This window comes from Lissotriton helveticus, chromosome 8 (assembly GCF_964261635.1).
Source record: "Lissotriton helveticus chromosome 8, aLisHel1.1, whole genome shotgun sequence".
In the NCBI taxonomy this organism is placed as follows: Eukaryota; Metazoa; Chordata; class Amphibia; order Caudata; family Salamandridae; genus Lissotriton; species Lissotriton helveticus.
Genome location: NC_136069.1, coordinates 1,137,367,753 through 1,137,393,132, shown reverse-complemented (window position 1 = coordinate 1,137,393,132; position 25,380 = coordinate 1,137,367,753). Strand labels below are relative to the sequence as shown.

Below are 25,380 nucleotides of genomic sequence, written 5' to 3'. Positions count from 1 at the left end.
TTCAATGAATTGCAGATCATCCATTGAGCCACTGCCTCCATACAGTGTCTAAAATTGGAGGCAGCCGAGATGACCGGATGGGCGAGAGACATCATTATCTGTGTGTCGTCGGCATAGGAGACTACCTCCATCCCAAAAGATCTAATAAGCCTGGCGAGTGGGGTCACATAGATGTTAAAGAGGGTCGGACTTAATGCCGACCCCTGAGGGACCCCACAACGCACAGGAAGGGATGGAGATAGAAACTCCCCCAGCTTAATTCTCTGTTCCCTCTGGCCAAGAAAGGAGGAAAGCAGACTAAGTGCCGGCCCCTCAACCCCTATCTCCCTCAGCCGTGATGTTAACACTGAGGGAGACAGGGTATCAAACGCAGCCGTAAGATCCAATAGGATGAGGAGAGTGGTCATGCCCTTATCCACCCTGGTACGGATGTTATCAAGCACCGTGGTAAGGGCTGACTCAGTACTATGCTCTCTCCGAAATCCATGCTGCGAGTGATCTAGAAGGCCAGAGGATTCCAGGAAAGCAGACAGATGCTGGTTCAGATGGGTTTCCAACATCTTTGCTGGGGCTGGGAGCAGTGAAATGGGGCGGAAGTTTTTAAGGACTCCCGGGTCCAAGGTAGACTTTTTTAACAGTGGTTTAACCACCGCTTTTTTCCATTGTAGTGGAAAGGTCCCCTCTCTCATTGCCCTATTCATAATCTCTAACAGCCAGGGCAGAAGAGTCTCCTTACACTGTTTAAGAAGTTTTAAAGGGCAAGGGTCCAGAGGAGACCCCGACCTAGTCTTCGAAAGGAGAACTTCCAGATCCACCATGGCGAGCGGGGGAAAGCTGGAAAAACACCCTAACGGTAACTCCTCCAAGGGTGTAGGTGGAGGGACCCGGACGCTCTGAGACGGAGGTAATGCCGACCTCTGAAATTCTAAGGCCGAGTAAATGTCCACAATTTTTGATTGAAAAAATTGTGCAACATCATCACAGAGCCGCTGAGAACTGACCACGGGGTCCGGTATTTTCAAAGAGGTAAGCGTGTCAGCGATCTTAAACAGCTCTTTGGGCGAGGAGAGCGAGGAGGTCAGCAAGGTAAAATACTCTTGTTTAGTTCTTATAACCTCAGCTTTATACTGTTTAAGGAGGGATTTATGATTATCCCTCTCTCGCGGATCCCAGCTAGTCCTCCACAAGCGTTCCTGCTTTCGAACTCCCTGTCTGAGGAGTCTTAGTGATTCGGAAAACCACGGTGCCGAGGGGCTTTTCCTCGCGGAATAGCAGAGTGAGGCAGGGGCCAGATCATCAATGGCCGTTCTAATAGCAGCGTCAAATCTGTCTACTGCTTTCCCTACATCTTCCTCGTTGGAAAGCATCCTACTAGGTAATCTAGGGGCAAGCGTTTCATTAGAAATATTTTTTAGATTACGTCTCAGTTCCATTTTGCTAGGCTGATTTCCCTTAAACCTGACAGTCGGAGATGTTAGTTCTAAAGGGATCGCAAAATGATCCGACCAGGAGAGAGGGATGGGGGTCCCAGAGATAAGCCGGGGGTCGTTAGAAAAGACCCCATCAAGCACATGACCTGCTTGATGGGTGGGATCATTCACTAGTTGTTTCATCCCACAACCGGAAAAGATGTCCAATAGGGATATAGTATCCTTTGACTCCAGATTTTCTAAATGGAAATTCATATCCCCCAGGACAGTAAAATGCTCGCAGCCAAAATGTGGCTCTAGCAAATTGAGCATGTGTTGGCTAAAAGCAGACCTAGTACCCGGAGGTCTGTAAATGAGAAGGCCAGTGAACGGTACTGCATAGGGTCCACTGATAGAGAACTGGAGGGCCTGGGCGGAGCTTAGCGGTATAGTGAGAGGGATGGTGTGGCAGGAAAAGCAGTCTCTGTAGAGAATGCCCAACCCACCCCCAACACGTTCCACTCTGTCCTCTCTTGCCAACAAGTAGCCATCAGGTACAGCCTCGACCAGATCCGGTCCCGAGGAGTCCTTAGCCCACGTTTCAGTAATAAAAACCCATGCGGGTTGTCTAAGCAGAACAAAATCTTTAAAAGCAAGGTTATTTTTAATCAAAGACCTCGCATTTATGAGGAACCCCTGATCGTTCCTCATCTGGATTCCAGAATCAGTACTCTTTACTAGCGGTATATGAGCCGCCGGTGGAGCCGGCCCCAAATGGATATGCCGAAAACAATGGCAACCCACATGGGTCTGAAATGACTCTGGGGCATGCCTATAATGACAGGGCCGTATAGATGGCCTAAGATTTTGCATATCCTGCCAGGTGTAGCAGTAATCCGTACACTCACCGTTGGTACGTCCAGGCTCCCCGCCGTCCAGCTCGTCCTTAGCGCGGACGGGCGCAGACGGGCTGGACTCTGGCGTGACTCCGGCGTTACTGCGGCACACACGCCGCGCGCACACGCTGCGCGCTTGCATGATGCGTCTAAATAGGCCTCTACCCGGTCAGCCTGACCGCTAGAGCGCTCCCTCACCTGTCGATCCTTCCTACCCCCAAGATGGCGCCTACACTAGAGGAGAGCGCGAAATCACCAGGACAGACCCGCTGAAGCCGCGGTGGATGGCACAATTATAGTGCAAGTAAGTGGAAGGGCTAAAAACAGGGGCAAATAGTGGCCAATAGTGGGACATCCTAATTTCTTACCCCTCACTGTGACGAAATAGTATAAACATTCAAGGTCTTAGAACCATTATTAAAAAAGAAAGCTTCCGCTGCAACACACACTAATGCTGGTTGAGAGTGGGTACCTAGAGCAGTCTCACAGGAACAGCAGAAGAGTCACTGAGCCTGGCAAAATGTGTCCTCACATATAGATCCTTACAGAAGGCAGGGTCTGGTGAACTAAGCTGGCATTGTTCTATTCTGGAAGTGGTGCAGGTGTCCCCCTTTATTCGTCTTCTCAGGTGACCAGGGTGAACCTGATAGAAAAGAACTACAATAACCCCACACACACAAACGATTTCTAAAAATTGTTTTCTTACAGACATCTGAAAGCTAGGATTATAGAATTTGAGTCATGAACTCTCTGTTCTTTAACACAGTACAACATTAAATATAATGCAATGTACATATATATTTATATTGTTTTCTATTCCCCTTTTAGGAAAGTCAAAGACACTTTCCTGCACAGCTGTCACCATCCACTCAAACACAATTGATGAAACATCTCTCTACTGGCTAATGACAAATGCAAGTGAACATGTTTTCATTGGAATTGGCAGAGTACAAGAAACCTCAACAACAAAGTAAGTTTGTCAGCTGAAAAGTTCACATCATAATATGACACATAATTAAACCTAGCTTTTGACACAAGACAGTGAGTATGAAATTAAATGAAAATTATGGATATATCAAAAGCACAGTGTTTATTTTATATCAGAGCATTTTATGTGCATCTCTGATATTGTTGTAATGTGGATCAACTCCTTTTCCTCTGTCATGCAGCAATTTGTTTAAATAGAGTTCTATATCTTCAGTATTATTACTCTTCTGGAGGGAATTTGAAGGTTTAACCAACACAAGAAGCCCTTACTCTAATATCCATGTTCCAGAAATACCATACAAATGACTCCTAAGTAACCGCAAAAGATTTGTTGGCTAATGATGGTATTCAATTGGGTTGTATGACCCAATTGAATTGAGGTGTGTGTAGAGGCCAGTGTATTGCTGCAGGTTGTGGTGTAAAGGGAGTGCATGCCTGATTGTCAAAGTTGGAGATGGACCAAAGCATAGCCACACTGGTGGCAATCCCTAAAGAAGGGAAACCAAGAGAGCTATGCACCTCTTACAGGCCGATATCATTATTGAACGCTGAGCCTAAAATCCTCGTAAAGCTCCTGGCAAACAGGATCAAGCCGATCATCACCAAATTGATCCACCCAGATCAGTTGGACTTTATGCAGCACCGCAACTAAGCGCTCAACTTGCAACGAGTCTATGGAGTATTGGGACACTGCCATACGATCCAGGAAGACGCAATGGTGGTCTCGTTGGAAGCCGCTATGGCGTTTGACGCACTTGAATGGCCTTATATGATGGCGGTCCTCATAAAGATGGGCTTCGGTCCTAACTTCATTGGGTGGGTGCGCCTCCTCTATACTGAGCCATTATCCCAGGTGGTGGTGAACATCAAGATATCGGAGATTTTTACTTTGGAGAGAGTGACGCGTCAGGGCTGCCCCCTCTCACCCCTGCTTTCGCCCTCTCCCTGGAGCCTCTAGCGGCGTGGATATGGCAAGATCTCTCACTGCGAGGGCTCAGATGGGCAGATAGGTGGGAGGACCAGATTTCGCTATATGCGGATGACGTCCTCCTATATCTCGCCTCCCCCTCCAAATCCCTCAGGGTCAACCTGTATATATTCACCAGTTTTGGGAGGTACTCGGGTTACAGCATTAACTGGGGGAAATCACTATTCTATGTCCTACATGGGCCCCCCTTCAATACCGTGTGACTGCCTGATCACGAGGGCCACAGAGAGGTTCAAATACCTCGGGATCTTTATCTCAATGAACGGGGTGACTCGTTATGAGAGGAATCTCCTACCACCTTTGCAAAGGTTCACAAGAGACACCAGCGTTTGGAAGGGGCTCCCGCTGTCCCTGTTGGGTCGGGCAGCTCTATTTAAGATGATGACACTACAGCGGTTTTTATATGCCCTCCAAAACTACCCAGATTTAGTCCCACAAAAGTACTTTGCGGACATTGAGGCCACTCAAAGAGACCTGTTGTGGGCCGGAACGCCACGCATATCCCTCCAAAAACTTACGCTGGGTTGGTATGATGGGGGTATAGCACTTCCGGACATCTGAAAATATTACTTGGTAGCACACCTCTCGGCCATAAACCAGGGCACATACAGTGGTGGAGATGATCCTGGGTATGAGATGGACAGGTGGCTTCTCCCGGGGGGAACTTTGAGGCTGCGCTCTACTCTAAACCTAACCGGTACCCCCTCACAGGACCTACAAGGCACTCGGTCCAACTCTGGCACATTGTGAGCCGCAAACTGGGATGGGCTGACAAACTCACATTGGCTACCCCGCTCTGGGTCTCCGAAAGGCTGGGTACATTGGGTTGTACAACAGGGTTTAGGAATTGGGACCTGATAGGGATCTCCCGCATAAAAGACCTATGGGAGTCCAATGGGATGGTGACATTTGCCTCTCTGCAGCAAACACACGGATTAGCGAAGACGGAGTACTTCCGATACATACAGATTAGGCACTCTCTCCAATCCAACATTCCACCCGGAACGACACTCCCGGAGTCCTCTCCCTTGGAGGACAGACTGCTTGACGGCCATTTGCCAGAGGGGGCTATCTCCCTCACATACCAAAACCTCATACACCACACCCTTGACCCCTTGTTGGCACTTAGGAGGAAATGGGAGGCTGATGGTCTCGAGATTGGTGAAGAGGAATGGAGAGAAGCACTTGCCTCCCCTTAAGAAGTAGCAATATTGCCGAAATTGAGGCTGATACAAATACAAATATTGCACAGAGTTTATATTTCCCCAATTAATCTGAGTTTGTGCCCATATCCAGAAAATGTCAAAGTTAAAATGGCTAAGTGTATTTTTTAGATACGGTGAATATGTAAGGGTGTTTAGAACAAATCAGAAAAAAACCCTATCAAGCGGGTGTCTGGCAGAAAAAAAACCTTCTTTGGATATAATGAGATTGAGGATGGGGCCTTCAGTGTGAGTTGCCTTTACTCAGTTGTGGGGAGGCAAAAAAGAGTTAACAAAGCATGACAAATTGTGTGCATTTTTTTGGCAATGGTCCAATTTCCCCTATTGTGGATGCTAGTGGATATTTATTTTAGAGGTAGGAAGTAGGGAAGTTTAAGGCCTGTTATTAAACATTGAAAGGTGGAGAGAGAATGTTTCAGTGGAGACATGTTTGCAGCTGAACACCCAGTCTCCGCTCGCCAGTCTCTCCTCACTCTTTGATTATGGGGTTGGGGTGTGATGACCCCTCCCGGGTTTGATTTTTTTGGCTGAGGGGACCCCATTCGCCAGAGGGGAATGGGCATTTTTAATAAATTTGGGGAGTGGGTGCACAGCCCACTCCCTGAGCTATATTCAGCCATGTGGACCTCACTCCTAGTCCCAATATAAGTATTTAGGGGAAAGGATGCGTGACCCACCTCCTGAGCCATATTTCGCCCTGGTTACACCATCCCCCAGGGCCCACAGTATTTCTTAAGGGAATTTTGTCCCACAGTACTACTCTCTGAGCCATTAATGGCCTGGAGAGCCCATCTCCAATGAGCCAGCTCACATACTGTGCCAGGGGAGTACACCCATGGGACACAGTTGTTTCCCTGCCAGCACCAGTGTGGGCAGGGAAACCTTTGCTTGTTCCTGCCTGGTGGAAGCATTTTTAAAACTCCCACCAAATGGGAGCAAACACAAAGTGGGAGCTATGAAAATGCTCCTGCTGGCTGGGAGCAGACTTGAGGTGTGTATCCCTGCCCACACTGATGCGGGCAAGGAAACAGAGAACCAGATTGCTTTCATCCAGAAGGAACAGCAGAAATAGCTGCTTCCTCTGGACAGAAGCAATGCTGGCCTCCAAAGCATGCTGGGAGCCGGTTGGGGCCACAAGGACCCTGGGGCTCCCACGCAGCCCTGAAGTTTGTGCCTGGTGGGTACCCTGGGTGAGCACCGGGAATCCACTTTTAAATAATGTGGGCACAAGCGATGGGATTCCCGGGGCCAAAATAGGCTCAAAGAATCAGGGGAGTAGGGCTGCTCGACACCCTGGTATTGGGTGGCATGTGGCCCCCCTCACCTTTAATATTACATAGAGTTCTGGGCGATGAGGTTCCCAAGGCCTAATGAGGCTCGGCTAGGGAGTCCAGATGGCACCACTCCCCTTGAAAATACATATGGCCCTGGGGTCCCCAGGGTCTCATGAGGCTCAGGGAAGGGAGCCATGTGCCCCCTTCCATATTAAAATAATACGGCCTAGGGGATATTGTCCCCTGGGCTTAATGAGGGTCTGGGAGAGGAGGGCTTTGGCTTTGCGCATAAGGCCTCCAGACCCTGTGGCCAAGACCTCAAAGACAGCCAACCCAATGTTCTCCACCCTGAAATGCTTTAAATCCTGAGTACCCCATTTCTCGGGGTCAGAACATTTTGTGGCGGATAAGAGCACATTTCCCCCTTCCTTGGATGACGTTGGGGCCTGGCCTTATTAAAATGTGGGAGGGGAGTACACAGCCCTGCTCCTGAGGCGATTTCATCCTCTGGGGAGAGCCTGTTACTTAAGGGGGAGGGGGGCTGTGAGAATATAGAGCCCCCTTCCTCGGACCTATTTTGCCCCAGGGATCTCTACTCCCAGTGTCGCACCAAAAATGAATAGGGGTGATTGGTCACACGGTTCCCCTCCCAGAACCCATTTTGACCCAATGGATCCCATCCACAGAACCCGTCCAATAACTGGTGGAAGCCCTGGTGCCCACCCTGGTGTATAGATGACCAAGACCACGGACGTGGTCGAAACGCATCTTTTTGTCATGCAACAATAAACAATTGATGATACCTCACCAGTAGGCATGTGAGGTGCTTTTTCTTCACTTCGTCTTGCTTTGGAATATATATATATATATATATATATATATATATATATATATATATATATATATATATATATATATATATATATATATATATATATATATATATATTACCTATTATAGTTAGGACCTATTTTCCATAGGAAATCTGCAACAATCTATTTCCAATAACTTTGGCGCCGGTCGACGAATGCCCGTGAAATTTTTAAAACTCATGGCTTGCTCCGGTCCGCTCCTATCCTGAAAGTTTTGGGGTGATTAGGCAAGTGGGGGCCGAAAAAAAGGGGAGTCCCAAAACATGTTTTCCCAATGCAATTTTCCATAGGTGAGTAGTGCGCTATATAAATGCTATGATTGATAGCTGCGGCTACAGCCCGAACTGCTGAACAGAATTACACCACATTTGGCAAAGAGGTAGCTCTTGGTTCAGAAAGGTGCCTTTTTGTTAAATGGTGTAAATCAGTTCAGTAGTTGCTGAGAAAATCAAAAGTAAATTCATATATATATCCATGGACGCTCAGGATCCGTGCACCCTCCCGATCACGAGCTGCATGCTAATTGGCTGTCAACACTCTAAAGCAGGAAGTGTTGGCAGCCATGTTGTGCCTCGGTAGAACCGAGGCACAAGAAAGCAGAGAAAAAAACATGCAAAACGGAAAAAGGGGGCAGGGTAGAAACACCCTGACCCCCTAGGCCTGCTTAGAGGGTCCCACAAGGACCCCCTAAGGGATTTTAAAAATCAGCAAAATCCACAAAGGGTGCGCCGATCCTGCTGATAAAAAAACAAAGCTCAGGCTCCCCCGCTTCATTGCTAATTAGCCCCAGGGGGGCCAAGTCCCGGGGGAATGCTAAAAAAAGAAGTGTGGGAGTCCCAATCCTGCCACACTGCCCCAGGGACCACCACCCCAGGTCAAAGCATGAATATTTGCGAGGGACATGGCCCCCCACAGCCCCAGGGACCGCCACCCCAGGGGCTTTTTGAGAAAAAAAATACCCTGGGGGTGGGGCTCAAGCCTCCCCACACGGCCCGGAGACCGCCACCCCCTGGGGCTCGACTTAATTGTGATTGCGGGGGGGGCACACTGCCCCCCGCAGCCCGGGGACCACCACCTCCCGGGGCTCTAAATATTTAAATTGGGGAGTCCATGATGGACCCCCCCACCCACTGGGGCTTTATAAATTGTGGGTGGGGGGCCGCACCTTGTCATGGCCCTGGGGACCACCACCCCACACGGCCGGCTCCTGCAGTGTCCCGGGTCCCCACTCCTGGGACACTGTAGTTTGCTATGGCAGGGTGGGAGCCTCGCAGCTCCTGCCGTGCCATAGCAAACTTGATTTGGATTTTGAAAGAGAGAACTGCATCTTAGCAGCTCCCCATGTGGAAAAGCAATGCCGGCTCCCTAGAGACGCGGGGAGCCGGCGGAAACGTGAGGGGATTGGGGACCCCAGCACGTTCCCCAAAGGAGAGTGCGAGCCCCGGGGAATGGAGTCCCTGGGGCTACAAGTGGCCCGGGAGGGGGGCCACGCGGCCCCCCTCCCCAAAATTTTTAAATTAAAGCAAAAGAAAAAAAAAGAAAGGTCAGCCCGGGGGGATGGGGTCCCTGGGGCTATAAGTGGCCTGAGGAGGGGGGCAACGCAGCCCACATCCAAAAGAATGAGAAAAAAAAAGGAATGTCCCAGCGCCACGCGGCCAACTTCCAAATTAGGGGGCAGGCCCTGGGGATGGGTAAAAAAATTTGAAAAAGAAGAGGGGCTACACAGCCCCCCTTCTTAAAAAAGAAAAAAAAAGACCGGCATTGCACCAGAGGCCGTGCCCCCTCCTTTCAGCACTCTGCAAACGCGCCCCCTGGAATGAATTCCCCTTGAATACTGGGGGTCCCTGGGGGCCAACTAGCCCACCAGGAACCTTCAGTATGCGCCAGGGGGCTGCGTTGCAGAGAGGTGTTCTGAGGCCACGCCCCTTTTTACACCTCTCTGCAACGCAGCTCTGTGGCGCTTAGTGGAGGTAGCTGGTGGGCTAGTTGCACCCCAGGGACCCTCAGGATTCAAGTGGAGTTAATCCCCCAACTTAAAACGCCCACATTGCGTGTTTACACAGTGGGGAAGGGAGGGGACGGGCCTGAGGTGACATGTGCTAACATGCCCTGTGGCGCGTTTTAAGTTGGGGAAATAATTCCCCTTCAATCCTGAGGGACCCTGTGGGCCATCTAGTCCACCAGGTGCTTCCAGTAAGTGCCACATAGCTGCGTTGCAGAGAGGTGGTCTAGGCCGTGCCCCTTTTTACATCTCTCTGCAACACAGCTCTGTGGCATTTACTGGATGTAACTAGTGGGCTAGTTGAACCCTAGGGACTCACAAGATTCAAGGGGACTTAATCTCCCACCTTAAAACGGCCACAGAGTGTGTTTAAACAGTGGGGAAGGGAAGGGACAGGGCCTGAGGTGACGTGTGCAAACACGCCCTGTGGCGCATTTTAAGTTGGGGAAATCAATTCCCTTCAATTCTGAGGGCCTCTGGGGGCCAACTAGCTCACCAGGTGCTTCCAGGAAGCACCATTGCGCTGAGTTGAAGAGAGGTGGACTAGGCCATGCCCCTTTTTACATCTTTCTGCAACGCAGCTCTGTGGTGCTTACTGGAGGTACCTAGTGGGTAGTTGGACCCTAGGGACCCCCAGGATTCAAGGGGACTTAATCTCCCAACTTAAAACGGCCACAGATCGTGTTCGCACCATGGTGAAGGGAAGGGATGGGGCCTGAGGTGACGTGTGCAAACACGACCTGTGGCGTGTTTTAAGAGGTAGTTTTAATCCCCCAGCCCTATTATATACTAGGGGCTTACAGAGGAGGTCATGCTAATCACAGGGAGACCCCAACACATAGTTGTTCCATAGTGTATGTAGGTGTTTTCACTGTATTCTAAGTGTCTTTTAACATAGCACTGGCTCTAGGGCTGGTTAGTCAGAGTCAGTTACCACCAGTACCCGTCTGAAAAAGCTGAGGGTACAGGATGATTTTGCAACAAGGCTTCTTTTTGCTCTTCTGTTTGTTCTTTTTTGCAAGTTATCCTTCTTCCTGCACTTTTCTTCGTCTTTGTTGACTTCTGTTGCTTCTTTCTGCATTTCTTTTTTTCTTTCTGTGTGTTTTTTCTTCTTTCTTCACATGTCCTATCTCTGTAGGCATAGTTAGAAATTCGCATTTAAAAAACCTTTGAAATTCACTGAAAAAAACATAGGTTTCAGGCACGTTATAATTAGGAATTAGCATTTAAAAAAAACATAGAAATTCACTGAAAAAGCCATAGGTTTCAGGGGCCCGTGTTATAGTTAGTTCAGCTAACTATAACTCGCGCGCCCGCAATGCACTGCTGATGACATCACATATTACATCACTCATGACATGGTCAGTGACATCACTGAAGACATCACTGATGACATCTCAAATGTCATTACTGATTACATCACTTATGACAACATCCTTGTGATAGAGTGGGAGACCTCCTCTCACCCTAATATAGTAGTAGTAGAAACAAGCTTTATTTCGATATTTGCACATATCTTAAAAAGCATTACAAACACAGATATATAAGTTTAAAAAGATACAATATAAAAACATTACATTTCAAAAATTACATGCAACCAATATGGGCAATAGTAGAGGGTATTCAGTTTACTAATAGTGTACTGCTATTAACTTTAGAGATCTGGTCCGCCAGGCCCAAGCCAGGAATTTAGCTAGACAAAAAGCAAACAAGGGGCGGGGGTCAGATCTTAAAATGCGTAGTGCCTTGAGGTGAGATCGAGTTCTGAGACTCCTACACAAAGGCTTTAGCCAGGTGCTACGCGGGGCAATATATGCTGGGCACTCAAACAATAGGGGTGACACAGACTCTGGCCTGCTGGTGCAAAAAGGGCAATATAAGGATAAATGCGATGATGACCTCCAGCTGGCAGTCAGTCTACCCACTGGCAATAAACCCAACCTGAATTTGATGTAGAGTGCCCTGTCCCAAGATTTGCTAATTTGATCCAGGTATGGTTCATAGGAAGGGACATCTTTGAACAAAAGGAATTCAACAGAGGTTCTACAGAGGGTGGGATTGCAATTCCTGGTGTTCGTCACCCATGACCAATACAGCGTCTTGAGTGTCTGTTTAGGCGGGGCAGATCTATTTGCCCACGCATCCTCAAGGCCCAATTCTGTAAGAAGACGCTTAACTTCCTTAAGCCAGCGAATTTTGGACCAACCTGGGGTTAAGAGCAGTTCCTTTAGACCATCAGCATAACTAGACAATTCGGGTACCCTCCAGATGCGTGCCCAAAGGAGAAGAGGGCGCAACCTCGCCTGGTCTCCTATTGGACGAGTACCTGCGTCTAGAAGGATTGGAAGAGCAGGGGTGCTGTGCGGCAATCCCATGAGGTCTCTGTGGAATTTGTTTTCCACTCTGGTCAAAAGGTCTGCTTTTTGAAAGCCCCATAATTCGGATCCGTAGAGGGCTGCACTCACTCCCCTTGCCCTGTAGATGTCCAAAACAGGACTGATGGGTTTGAGAACTGATGCCCAATGTTCTTTCATGAGTGCCCCTACCACCTTCTTGTGGGCCAATGATGCCTTTTGTTGGTGAGGTTGCCAGCTCATTGAATCACTTAGCCGAATGCCCAAATAGTCAAATTCCTTTACCCTTTCGAGTGGAACAGAATCCAAAGATGGTGGAGTGACGGATTTCTTCCGGGCATTCATTACCAGGAACTTGGTTTTGGTAACATTTATAGATAGGCCCCTTGCGTCACAGAAGTCCTTAAAGCTGGTAAGGAGGTGTTGCAAACCTGCTGGTGTTTTTGAGATCAGGAGGGTGTCGTCTGCGAAGAGGAGAGTAGGAATTTTCCTACCAGCCAGGGAAGGTGCGTCGGTAGGATGTTTAAGAAGGTGCTCCACCACTCCATTGACATATAAAGAGAATAGAGTGGGGGCAAGGACACAGCCCTGGCGGACTCCCCTATTCACAGGAATGCGAGGTGTTTGTTGGCCCTGGTCTCCCCACCTGATCTGAGCAAAGTTAACTTCATGTAATTGGATGAGCATATGTAGTAAGTACTGAGGGATGCCCATTGTGTCCAGTACACGCCACAGTTGGTCTCGTGGAATTAAGTCGAATGCGGTGCGTAGATCAATAAACACAAGGTACAAGCTGCTTTTACCCTGGACAACCACTTTCCAAAGGATCATTAAGAGCCGAAATGTTTGCTCAATGGTGCCAGTGCCTGATCTAAACCCCACCTGGTAGTCCGAAAGGATATTATTTTCCTCCATCCACTGCTGGATGCTTCCTAGGACTACTTTACCAGCTATCTTTTGCGTGGAATCAAGCAAGCTGATTGGGCGATAGTTTGCGGGGTCGTCCCGAGACCCTTTTATATAAATGGGGACGACCTCCGCTCCCTTCCATGAGTCCGGGAATGCTCCACCCTCCAGAGCAGCATTCAGAAGTGCGGCAATTAGACGACTCCATTCTCGTATGTTAGTCCTTAGTAAGTCGCCTGGGATTCCGTCGGGCCCCGCAGCCTTATTCGGAACCAAACATTTAATTGCCCCCTCAACTTCCTTAATTGAGAAGGGATCAGCCTCGGTGTAGACTGTGCTGTTGAGGTGGGAGCGAACACCCGGTCGTTGAGTTGTGAGATTGGGCGTAGAACCCCCAGTTTGGGAATAAAGTTTGAAGAAATGAGCAAACCACACCTCCCCAGTAATGTTACAGGTCAAGAGGGAGGCATCGGGTTTGGTCTTCAGTCTCACCAAATCCCAAAAGCCCTTGGAGTCTTTTCTATAGCTCGCCTCTTTTAGGTCGATCCAAAATTGCGTTTCGTGGTCAACCCTAGCCGTAGATAATGCCTTCCGGTATCTTTTCCTGGCAATTTTTATGAGGTTAGCATCCTTGGATTTCACTGCTCTGATAAGTTCACATTTTGCAGTGCGACAAGCAGGGGTGAACCAGGATGCACCATTTTTTAAAGTACTTTTTCCCTTCCGTCTCCCAGCTGTTGGGGTGATGATGAACAAATCTCCCAAAGCTTTAGTTGCATCAACGAAAAGTTGTAAAGCATCCGTATTACCAGGACACGTGACGTCAAGCTCTGCTTTTACTTTGGACAATATTGAATTAGCTAAGGACATTTTCCCTTTATCCGCAGCAACTTTACTCCATTTGAGCCTCCTTCCACAGTTCGAAGGACATACTTCGTGAGATGACTTCCATAAGTGGGGGGGAGGGTTTAACTTCGAACGCCTCCAAGGGGAAGATAGTGACAGAGCTAGGAGGTTGTGGTCACTATCGGCCGTTGTCAAAACCTCCATATCAAGCAGGTAGTCCCAAAGCTTATAGTTGAGGAGGATGTAATCGATCCGAGAGGTGTGACCGGCCCTATTGAAGGTGTGTGCCCCATTGGGGTCAGATTTGGATCTGCCATTAGTTGCCCTTAAACCAAATTCCATGCAGAGGGCATTAAGGTCTATGGCCCCCTGTGACCATTTTTTGATGGGATTAAGTTTTAGTAGGGGGATGCCTCTCCTAGGGCCAGATGTAGGTAAATTTTATTTTACCACCTCTTAAATACCGCATCATACCGACTCGGTATTTAAGAAGTGGTAAAATAAAAGTACCGAGATGTAGGTAAATACAGATGTGCATTTACCGAATCGGAAACATTCGGTATTTTCCGATGCGGTAAATACCGACCGGTAAATGCCCATTCATTCCTATGGGCTTTGAAGCCCATAGGAATGATTGGGCATTTACCGGTCGGTATTTACCGCATCGGAAAATACCGAATGTCACAAGGGTGCAGGGGGTGTCACTTTGACACCCTCTGGCACCCCCAAAAGAGGCTCGGGTGCCATGTGGCAGGCATACCTGCCCTAAGGGCAGGTCTGCCTGTCATATGGCATAGGTGTGCATGCACACATGTGCATGCACACCAGAATCGGTATTTTACCATCAAATAGTATTTGATGGTAAAATACCGATTTTTTAATGCTTGTGGGACTCAGAAGAGTCCCACCTACATATCAATTTTCCGGAATCCGTAAAAATACCGACTCGGTATTTTACATATTCGGTAAATTTACCTATCGGTAAATTTACCTATCGGTAAATTTACAGAGTCTGTAAAATACAGGGCCCTACATCTCAAATTGCATTTACCGGTCGGTAACGGCCGAATTCGGCCGTTACCGACCGGTAAATGCCTACCTACATCTGGCCCCTAGTGTCATCCTCCCAAGTGTCTAGAATGTCCTTGCTAGAGAGAGGCTCAAAAGAGCAATTAAAATCCCCTGCTAGTAGGACAAGAGAATTGGCATTACAAGTTCCAAGTTCCTCTTCTAGGCCTGTCTGTGACAACATGGATACACCACCCCTTGCCCCCCTTAGATAGACATTAAATATTTCCATATTCCCCCCCCTGACCTTTAACTAATAGTCTCAGTAGATCAGGGGACTTTGTGGGTAGGTGCCTGATGGAAAGGCCCAAGGAAATTCTAACCCAGATTAAGAGGCCGCCTGAGGGGCGCCCTTAGGATCCGGATGAATGAAGAGCAGGGACAAAGTATGTGGTATAACCCACCTTATGACAAGGTTCAACGCACCAAGTTTCCTGCATTAAACAGATCCCAAAAGATTCAACAGCGAGGTTCCAGTCGGGGATATTAAGATTTCCTGCAAGGCCTGCTACATTCCAACTCAGGATCCGGAGCGCAGTACCCGGAACAGTGTTCCCAGTAGCCCTCGATCCCGAAGGTGGATCAGTTACTAGGAGATTAGGCTCAAGATTCCTATCAGCAGGTGGTGACATAACATCCGCTATAAGATTATCCAGTTTAGGATATGACCCTGTACCAGCTATAAGTTTGTCTTCCATGGAAGCCAATACAGGAACTGCCCTATCACAATGAATTTGGGTGAGTGGGAGTGGGTGAGGCCATGATGAAGAGTTAAACTGGGGCGAGATAATTATTTGCTGAGCTACTTCCTGGGTAGCATTATTCATAAGCCCCGTGTCAGCTTCTGCATATAGGTTAGAGTGGTCAGATGGATAACAGATAGGGAGGTGGAGAATTGGAGTGGTGGGCAATGATCCATCAGGTATTGCTGATTCGCACAGAACAGGGCTACACACAACTATACTGCTCTCAGGAATTGGTAAAACCAGAGCATCTGGTGATAATTTAGTCTTGGCGTCATGGGCTATAGGGGGAGGCAGAGAGAGTCAGTCTACCTCGTCTAGACAGTCAAATCTGTTTGCGATTGTTATTCCCTGACACCTGCTGTTGGAATAATGCCAATCCCCACTCACCCATCCTCGGGCCGGGTAACGGGGATATGACCACTCACTGACATGATTTTGGGCAGGGCGCGGGGGTAAAAGAAAGTTAAGGGTCTTGCAGCAATAGAAGAATTATCCTCTCCGATGTTCCAAGAACAAATATGTTGAGCTGTCTGTGGATCTTCAAAAGAGACCACAATACAGTCGCCTTCGATAGATTTACGTGATGGTCCTATCCAGGGAACTCTGCGCACCATTAGGACTTTGCTTCTCAGGTGCCTTGGAAGCTGCCTATTGGTGTTCAACCAATGGATAACCTTGTTTTTAAGGGACCCGTAGGTTTCTTGGATGGAACTCCCCAGTACGGGAACGCCCGTTAATACTATCACAAAGGGCCTCGCATCAGGGGGTAGGTCTATATACCCCCCGCGAAAATTTTCAGCATTCCGTTGACCCTGCTTGGTAGACCGATTATAGTTAGTTGTGTTCACCCTGTGGGCAACAGCCTCTTTAGTGGATTTAGTTGGCTGTTGTAGGGACTATGGCGGTGACTTGACAGTGGGATTGGTGGATTTGAGATCAAAGCCTTTGGTGCGTGGTTTAGGTGATGGCTTGCTAGAGGGCAATACAACTGGAATATTGATGGGTGTATCCATTTCGGGTGTTGAAGGCCATTTAGCGCTTTGCAGACTAAGGCTTGCCAGATTTATGATACTTTTTTCCATCTCTAAAAGGTGGTTTTCAATGCGGGTGAGTCTGAGGTCTAGCGGGGTAAGGAGTTTTTTTAATGAGTTCCAAACTGTTTCTAAGAACTCCACATCACTTCCCCCATCTACACTAGATTCCCCCCCAGTATTCACCTGTGAGGTGGCAATATCAGTTGGGAACAAGCTTGAGCAGATCTCAGCAACGCTTGGGAGGACCAAGTCTTGGACAACAGAAATTGAAGCTACCCCCTGGTTGGATGGATTATCGTTAGATGGGCAATGTACCCTAGCAATTTTGGCCTTCTCCCGCGAGAAAGCAGACGTTGCATGGCGTTTGCTTTTGTGAACAGGACTCTTTTGGTGGAGACCCTGGGAATTATCGCACTCCTCAATAGTGCTATGGGAAATCTAAATAGGGGCTGTGTCTATGTCAGTATCATCACCCGGGATACTAGCATGCACAGGAGAAAGAATAATATTTCGTAGTTTAGGGGAGCTGGGGGTCAAAGTGAGACTTGGTGATAGGGAAGGAGTTTGGTGGACCTCTGCATAGGTTGTTATTAGACTGGGATTAGGTTGGTGTTCAGGACTCTTAGCTGATGCTATGTGGCCTAAGGAGGATTTCTTTGACGTAGCGAAAGTTTGGGACAGTCTTCTAGCAGCTTCAAGGTCCAAAGATACACGTTTTTGCATTTTTGAAATTTCGTGGTCGATGGCTGTGTTTGTTCTGGTGATGAAGTCATCCAGAGTTCCATTAGCCAGCTTCCCACCCTTGGCGGCTTTACTCCGAGTAGCCCGTGTGCACATACTGCTAGAATAGTTAGTGGCTTACTAAGCACGGGAAAGATTTAAATGAAAACAATGCTTACTAGAAGGATGAAGAACCAAGGGGATGAGGTCCAGTCCAGTCTCTCCGGTCCTCGAACGGCCTCAAACGGCCCGCTCTTTGCCCGGGCTTCGCCCGAGCGCGTCCGCACGCGTCCCGCGGGCCGGTGGTGGTTATCCAGTTATGTAGTCCTTGAGGAGTAGCTACGCCCCTAGTTACAAGGGCCAGGGAGGAGTCGGCGGGAAGAGGACCAGCTGTGGCAGGTTAGCGCACTGCCCGCTGGTCCTCGCAGTCCCCCAACGAGCCTTGATGGAAAACGGCTTCACTCCCTGCGCCGGCGGTTAAGCAGATCCCCGCAGCTGGTGAGTCACAGGCTCACGAGCGGCGCCCGCGAAGTGGGGGCCGGGAGGCGTGGGTTCAGGGTTCCAGGAATAAACAGCAGGAAGGACGATCTGACCGTAGAGCAGCCCGTTTGGTAAAAGCAGGGACACACAGAGTCCAAGTCCAGCCTCAGTTTTCAAGGGCCAGGGAGGAGTCGGCGGGAAGAGGACCAGCTGTGGCAGGTTAGCGCACTGCCCGCTGGTCCTCGCAGTCCCCCAACGAGCCTTGATGGAAAACGGCTTCACTCCCTGCGCCGGCGGTTAAGCAGATCCCCGCAGCTGGTGAGTCACAGGCTCACGAGCGGCGCCCGCGAAGCGGGGGCCGGGAGGCGTGGGTTCAGGGTTCCAGGAATAAACAGCAGGGAGGACGATCTGACCTTAGAGCAGCCCGTTTGGTAAAAGCAGGGACACACAGAGTCCAAGTCCAGCCTCAGTTTTCAAGGGCCAGGGAGGAGTCGGCGGGAAGAGGACCAGCTGTGGCAGGTTAGCGCACTGCCCGCTGGTCCTCGCAGTCCCCCAACGAGCCTTGATGGAAAACGGCTTCACTCCCTGCGCCGGCGGTTAAGCAGATCCCCGCAGCTGGTGAGTCACAGGCTCACGAGCGGCGCCCGCGAAGCGGGGGCCGGGAGGCGTGGGTTCAGGGTTCCAGGAATAAACAGCAGGAAGGACGATCTGACCGTAGAGCAGCCCGTTTGGTAAAAGCAGGGACACACAGAGTCCAAGTCCAGCCTCAGTTTTCAAGGGCCAGGGAGGAGTCGGCGGGAAGAGGACCAGCTGTGGCAGGCTAGCGCACTGCCCGCTGGTCCTCGCAGTCCCCCAACGAGCCTTGATGGAAAACGGCTTCACTCCCTGCGCCGGCGGTTAAGCAGATCCCCGCAGCTGGTGAGTCACAGGCTCACGAGCGGCGTCCGCGAAGCGGGGGCCGGGAGGCGTGGGTTCAGGGTTCCAGGAATAAACAGCAGGAAGGACAATCTGACCATAGAGCAGCCCGTTTGGTAAAAGCAGGGACACACAGAGTCCATGTCCAGCCTCAGTTTTCAAGGGCCAGGGAGGAGTCGGCGGGAAGAGGACCAGCTGTGGCAGGTTAGCGCACTGCCCGCTGGTCCTCGCAGTCCCCCAACGAGCCTTGATGGAAAACGGCTTCACTCCCTGCGCCGGCGGTTAAGCAGATCCCCGCAGCTGGTGAGTCACAGGCTCACGAGCGGCGCCCGCGAAGCGGGGGCCGGGAGGCGTGGGTTCAGGGTTCCAGGAATAAACAGCAGGAAGGACGATCTGACCGTAGAGCAGCCCGTTTGGTAAAAGCAGGGACACACAGAGTCCAAGTCCAGCCTCAGTTTTCAAGGGCCAGGGAGGAGTCGGCGGGAAGAGGACCAGCTGTGGCAGGTTAGCGCACTGCCCGCTGGTCCTCGCAGTCCCCCAACGAGCCTTGATGGAAAACGGCTTCACTCCCTGCGCCGGCGGTTAAGCAGATCCCCGCAGCTGGTGAGTCACAGGCTCACGAGCGGCGCCCGCGAAGCGGGGGCGGGGAGGCGTGGGTTCAGGGTTCCAGGAATAAACAGCAGTAAGGACGATCTGACCGTAGAGCAGCCCGTTTGGTAAAAGCAGGGACACACAGAGTCCAAGTCCAGCCTCAGTTTTCAAGGGCCAGGGAGGAGTCGGCGGGAAGAGGACCAGCTGTGGCAGGTTAGCGCACTGCCCGCTGGTCCTCGCAGTCCCCCAACGAGCCTTGATGGAAAACGGCTTCACTCCCTGCGCCGGCGGTTAAGCAGATCCCCGCAGCTGGTGAGTCACAGGCTCACGAGCGGCGCCCGCGAAGCGGGGGCCGGGAGGCGTGGGTTCAGGGTTCCAGGAATAAACAGCAGGAAGGACGATCTGACCGTAGAGCAGCCCGTTTGGTAAAAGCAGGGACACTCTAATATAACCTTTGATACACACATTCAAAAATAGAAACTAACATTTTCAAAAAAATGGACATACCAATACCAGTTACAACAACCTGTTCAGTAATTCAAAGATCTACATACACATCCACTCATTCACCAACAGTCCTATATAGTCACTCATACATGTACTCACTCATCATATGTACTCATACACCTATACATCCTGTTACACACCGCCACTCATTCATAGAGTTACTCACACACATAGTCACTCATGCTAATAAAGAATCAAACATCCATTTACTTGCATATACAGTTATATACACACCACTACACTTACTTCTACACAAACGCACACATACTTACTCTCATAAACAATCACTTATAGAAATACATACTTATTTATACAGGAACTCTTCCAATCTCTCACTCTCACATATACTCACTTATACACACCAATACTCACATATACTAGTTTAAAGCACATGTAGTTGCTCATAAAGACACTAGTGAGACAGTCATTCACTCGCTAACACACTCATACACACACTCATCCACCCATACAGTCCTGCAGTCATGCTGTCTACAACACATACAAACAGTGAGTCACTCATTCATGCACCTATGCGCTAAGTAATACCCCCCGCCGAACCATACAGACACTCAGACATTCAGACTGATACTCAGAAAACCAACTAATAACCCAAATAGACACTCGTGTAGCTAATCACCAACCAATGCAGCCACTTATACACAAAGTGAGCAACTGATACAGATATTTACATATTTAAACATGACTCGCTAACCCATGTATTCACTAAGATACACATAATCAGTCAGTTATACAATCAATTTTACAAAAAACATTGATTTAGACACTTATTTACCCATGTATTCTTCCATCGACCTTGAGATATACATATATAAAAAATATTTAATTTTCCGAAAGACACACATTCACTGGATGATGTCATCAGTAATGTCATCAGGGATGTCATTTGAGATGTCATCAGTGATGTCATGAGTGATGTCACTGACCATGTCATGAGTGATGTAATATGGGACATCATTAGCAGTGCGCGAGTTATAGTTAGCTGAACTTCAATGAATTTCAATGGTTTTGTATGAGTGACATGTCCAGCTAACTATAACGCCCCTGAAACCTATGGTTTTGTCAGTGAATATGTATCTTTATATATATATATGCCCCAAGGTATGCCAACTTACATATTGGCTGGTGGGAGGAATGGGTGCTCGGAGGCGGTCCCCTGAACCAGTGGACTGAACATGTCCTGTTGTGCGTTCGGTTCATTGATGATGTCTTCGTGCTGTGGCAGGGCACGGAGACAGACATCGAGCTGTTTATCAATGACCTTAATCAAAATTCTTTACATTTAGAATATGTAGGTCATTACAGTAAAACCACAATAGACTTCCTGGATTTATCCGGATTAAACCCCTTGATGGTAAGTTAGAGGCAACCATATTCCGGAAGGCCACTGCTGGAAATTCAGTTCTCCATGCAGACAGTGCTCATCCTGCTGCGCCTATTAGGAGTATTCCATTTGGAGAATACTATAGAGCTAGGATAACTTGCAGCAGTGATGAAGAATATGACAGGATAGAAAAAGAAATGACTCAGCGATTCATCCTACGGGGATACCATTGAGATATATTGAAAGGGGCATCAACCAAAGCTAGAAATCTGGAGAGATAAAAGATTCTATTTGAACCTTCTAGAACTAAACAACAACAGGAACAGAGTAAATATCTGGTGAACCATGACAACCCTAGATTTATAACCACCTTCAATGTAAAGCACAGGGAAATTAGATCTATCCTGAACAAGCACTGGCATCTTGTGAAAAGCGATCCGGTATTGGGTACTAGAGTAAAAAGAAAGCCAGAAGTTACATATAAAGATCTAAATCTCTTAAAGACCTGATTGTTAAAAGTGCATTTCCTGAAAAAAAAGAAGGGCCTCTCGAATTGGCTACAACAGAAACATGGTTTTAAAAAGTATACTAAATGTAAGGCTTGCCAACATGGCATGAACCGTACAGATTTTAGATTTTTTTTTAACAAAACTGTAACCATTAGAAGCTTTTTGACTCGTAAAAGTAGTTTTGTTGTTTATTTGCTACAGTGCTCTTGTCCAAAAATATATATAGGAGGCACCACTCTGCCTGTGCACCAACGAATCCTTCAACACAGGCGAGCGATTGTTAATCAAGACAGAACATATACCATTGCTAGACACTTTGGATCCCATCACCAAAGTAACCCGGTGAGCCTGCAGTATACATGTATAGCAGAAGTCCCCAAGAAAAAGAGAGGGGGGGGACAGAGAAAGAGAACTCCAGAAACTAGAAACATATTTTATTCTAGAGTTTAACTGTAATGAACCATATGGGCTCAACGTAGATGAGGACCTTTATACTTGTCTGTCTTGATGTTTTTGATGAAAAGTTAGAATAAGAGAATCTGCACTGAAAACCATGGATTGATTGTTTTTAAACTATTTTTTACAGTGGTAGTATTTTGTCATATGAAGTGAGAGAACTCATGCCATTCAGTTGGGAAGACTAGTTCATTTGATTTAGGAATATTTATGCATTAGCACTTTAAGAGATTATTGTACTGTATTATAAGGATTTTAGAAATTGAGAAGAGTGAAATGTTTACATAGAGAAATTCCATCTTGTTACATATACATTTGCACGTTATTTCTATATCATGGTACTGTATTGAAGTTTTGTTTACATTAAGGGGATTGATATGTTTACATTGAAAAGTTACCATTGTTTACACAAGCACAAGCACTTTAAAGGTGCCGGACAAAAATTTGCACTTTAGGAGTTAAATTGTAATAAGATTTTTGTAAACTGACTTTTGATTGGGTATATAGAATGATCTGTTTCTTAATTGTACATAGGTCATGAGATATTATATCCATGGACGGTTATACTTCATAGTGCACAAACTTGGAGTTAGCGGAATAATGACTGTACAATCCATTTTGTACTATTGCACTGGCACTTTTGAATTTGTTTGAACTGGCATCAAATAGATATAGGCACTAGCAATTGCACTTACAAAAACCAGCTAAAAAAGATATCCTAAAGCTGATATGACCAAATTTCTCAATGCACTTGCGCTTTCAAACTTTTCCATTGTATAATTTACAATTGTGAAGTAACTTGGGTTTTGTTATAAATGTATAAAAATGAGGAATTGTTTTTCCCAATATATAATTCCATGCATTCAAAATCAAACATTTGAGAGTTGAGAACCAGTAGAGAGTGAGCCTCAATGAGATATACTTGTGAATACTGACAGTAACACATTTAAAGATGGCCGCCACATTGTATGAAACAAAGGCTTAGTGGTGAAATACTATGTCCCTTATTGATGTTTACTACCACTGTGTTTTGTATTTTAATCTGAAAAAAATGATGGCTCGGCATCGTGAACAAGGAAGCATGACTTCCGAAACGCGTTGATGTATATCGTCAAGACATAATAAACGGAGTGTTTTTTAAACCCCTACCGTGGAGTGCCGGATGATTGTCCATTACGTCTTTGGGTGTTCTTTTATTCGATATATATATATATATTCAAATATCATAAAACAGAGAAAAAATTGCTTCGCGCTGTAGACAAAATTAGACTTTAAACAATAAGCAATATTTCATTATATATATAATCTGACAGCCCTCTATTGAAATTTCATAATGCAGGAATGTGGTTTTTTTCACCCTAAATTAATACAGCCCCGGTGGGCATACGCGCTTTGATTTTTTCAATTCTGCCCAAGTGGGCAAACAGTCATTGTAAAAACAATCCAGTAGTTCCACAAGTCTATTTACATATCACCTCACTTCAGATTTTAAACTGCATTCTATTAACCTAGATGAGTATACAAATCCTCTTCCATATTTAGATGGCCACCTTGCTTTGGACCAAAAACTCAGAGACCCCCAGCTATCGCAAAACAATCTGGTTTTGCAAAGGGGCAACTGCATTTTAGGTACCTGTTTTGGCGGCCATCTAGGGAAACCTGGGGGATCACTGTGTAGTATGAAATTTGAGTCAGCCTGGTGATTCCACAACTTTACCGCACAGAAATGTAAGAAGATTTAGATTTTTTTTTAGGTTTGCAAGGTATTCTGGGTAAGAAAACGTTGGGGGATCCATGCAAGTCACACCTCCCTGGACGCCTCCGGGGTCGAGTTTATAAAATAATATAAAACAAAATATATATATATTTGTACACACTCTCCAGTCACTGTCACAGGCTCATGTACACACTCTCAATCTCACTCAGACACTTTTACACACATTCACATACCCACTCACACAGTTATACATCCAGTCACATATCCAGTCGGATACTTATGCACCCACTCATATACCCATTCAGGTACTCATTCATCCACTTAGAGACCCACTTGGAGAGTGATGTACCCATGTACAGACCCACTCAATGACTCACGCACCTACTTAAAAACCCACTTATAGACTCATGCGAACAGTCTCATACATACTTAGAGACTGTTAGATGCACTCACAGACCCACCTGGGCACTCATGTACCCACTCACATACCCACTCAGAGACTCACACACCCCCTTACAGGCCCACTCAAACTCATGTATCTACTCTCAGATCCACTGAGACACCCAATGACAGATCCACTGGGACACTCATACACCCAATCATAGATCCACTCATTCACACACATACAGCCACTCACACACCCTTCTTAAAGACTTCTGCACTCAGTCACTCATATACTCACTCCTACACTCAGAGACTCACACACCCACTCACAAACTCACTCAGATATATGCACTCACTCATACACCTACTCGGACTCACACATCAACTCACAGACCCTCCCAGACCATCACCCTCCAAGTCACGGATCCAGTCACGATTCCACTCAGGCACCCACTCAGAGACTTATGCTCTCACTCACAGACCCATTGAGACACTCACACACCCACTCACAAACCCACTCAGTGACTTATGCACCCAGTCACTCATACATTCACACACTGGAACACCCACTCACAATCCCACTCAGAGACTCATGCACCCATTCACAGAACCAATCAGACACTCACACTCCCAGTCACTGACCCACTGAGAGGCTCATGAACTCACTCACAGACCCACTCAGACAGTCATGCACCTACTCACTCACCCTCTCAGACACCTACTTAGACACTTATGTATCGAGTCACCGGTCCAGTCAGACAGCCATATACTTACAAATGCACAAAGGCACTCATGCACCAACTCACAGATTGACTGAGAGACCAATCACCGAACAATTAAGACACTGATGCACCCACTCATATATGCACTGAGACAGTCACGCAGTTCATTACAGATCCATTGATAGACTGATTCACCGTCTCACAGATCCACTCAAATACTTATACAGTGAATGAGGGACTTTCCACTGAAAGAGTTATACACTGTTTATAGAGATATTAAGGAGGTTATACATGATATTTTAGATTCATTTAGATAGTAATGTGTTTAGTGTGTTGCTTATAATCCATTTTGCAATTATACATTTTTGATGTGGTGGTCGCTGAAATTCACTTAAAAACCCAGAGCTGACAGGTACACAATAGTTAGGAATT

The 25,380-nt window shown here is 47.4% G+C and overlaps 1 protein-coding gene across 1 annotated transcript in view; it reads left to right on the top strand.

Annotated features, from left to right (window-relative positions):
* The window catches only part of IL18R1 (interleukin 18 receptor 1), a 305,537-nt gene that overhangs the window by 161,708 nt on the left and 118,449 nt on the right, over window positions 1-25,380 (top strand). Inside the window, 1 exon segment of the mRNA XM_078658948.1 lies at window positions 3,134-3,275. Within this exon segment, the coding sequence (XP_078515074.1) occupies window positions 3,134-3,275 (142 nt within the window).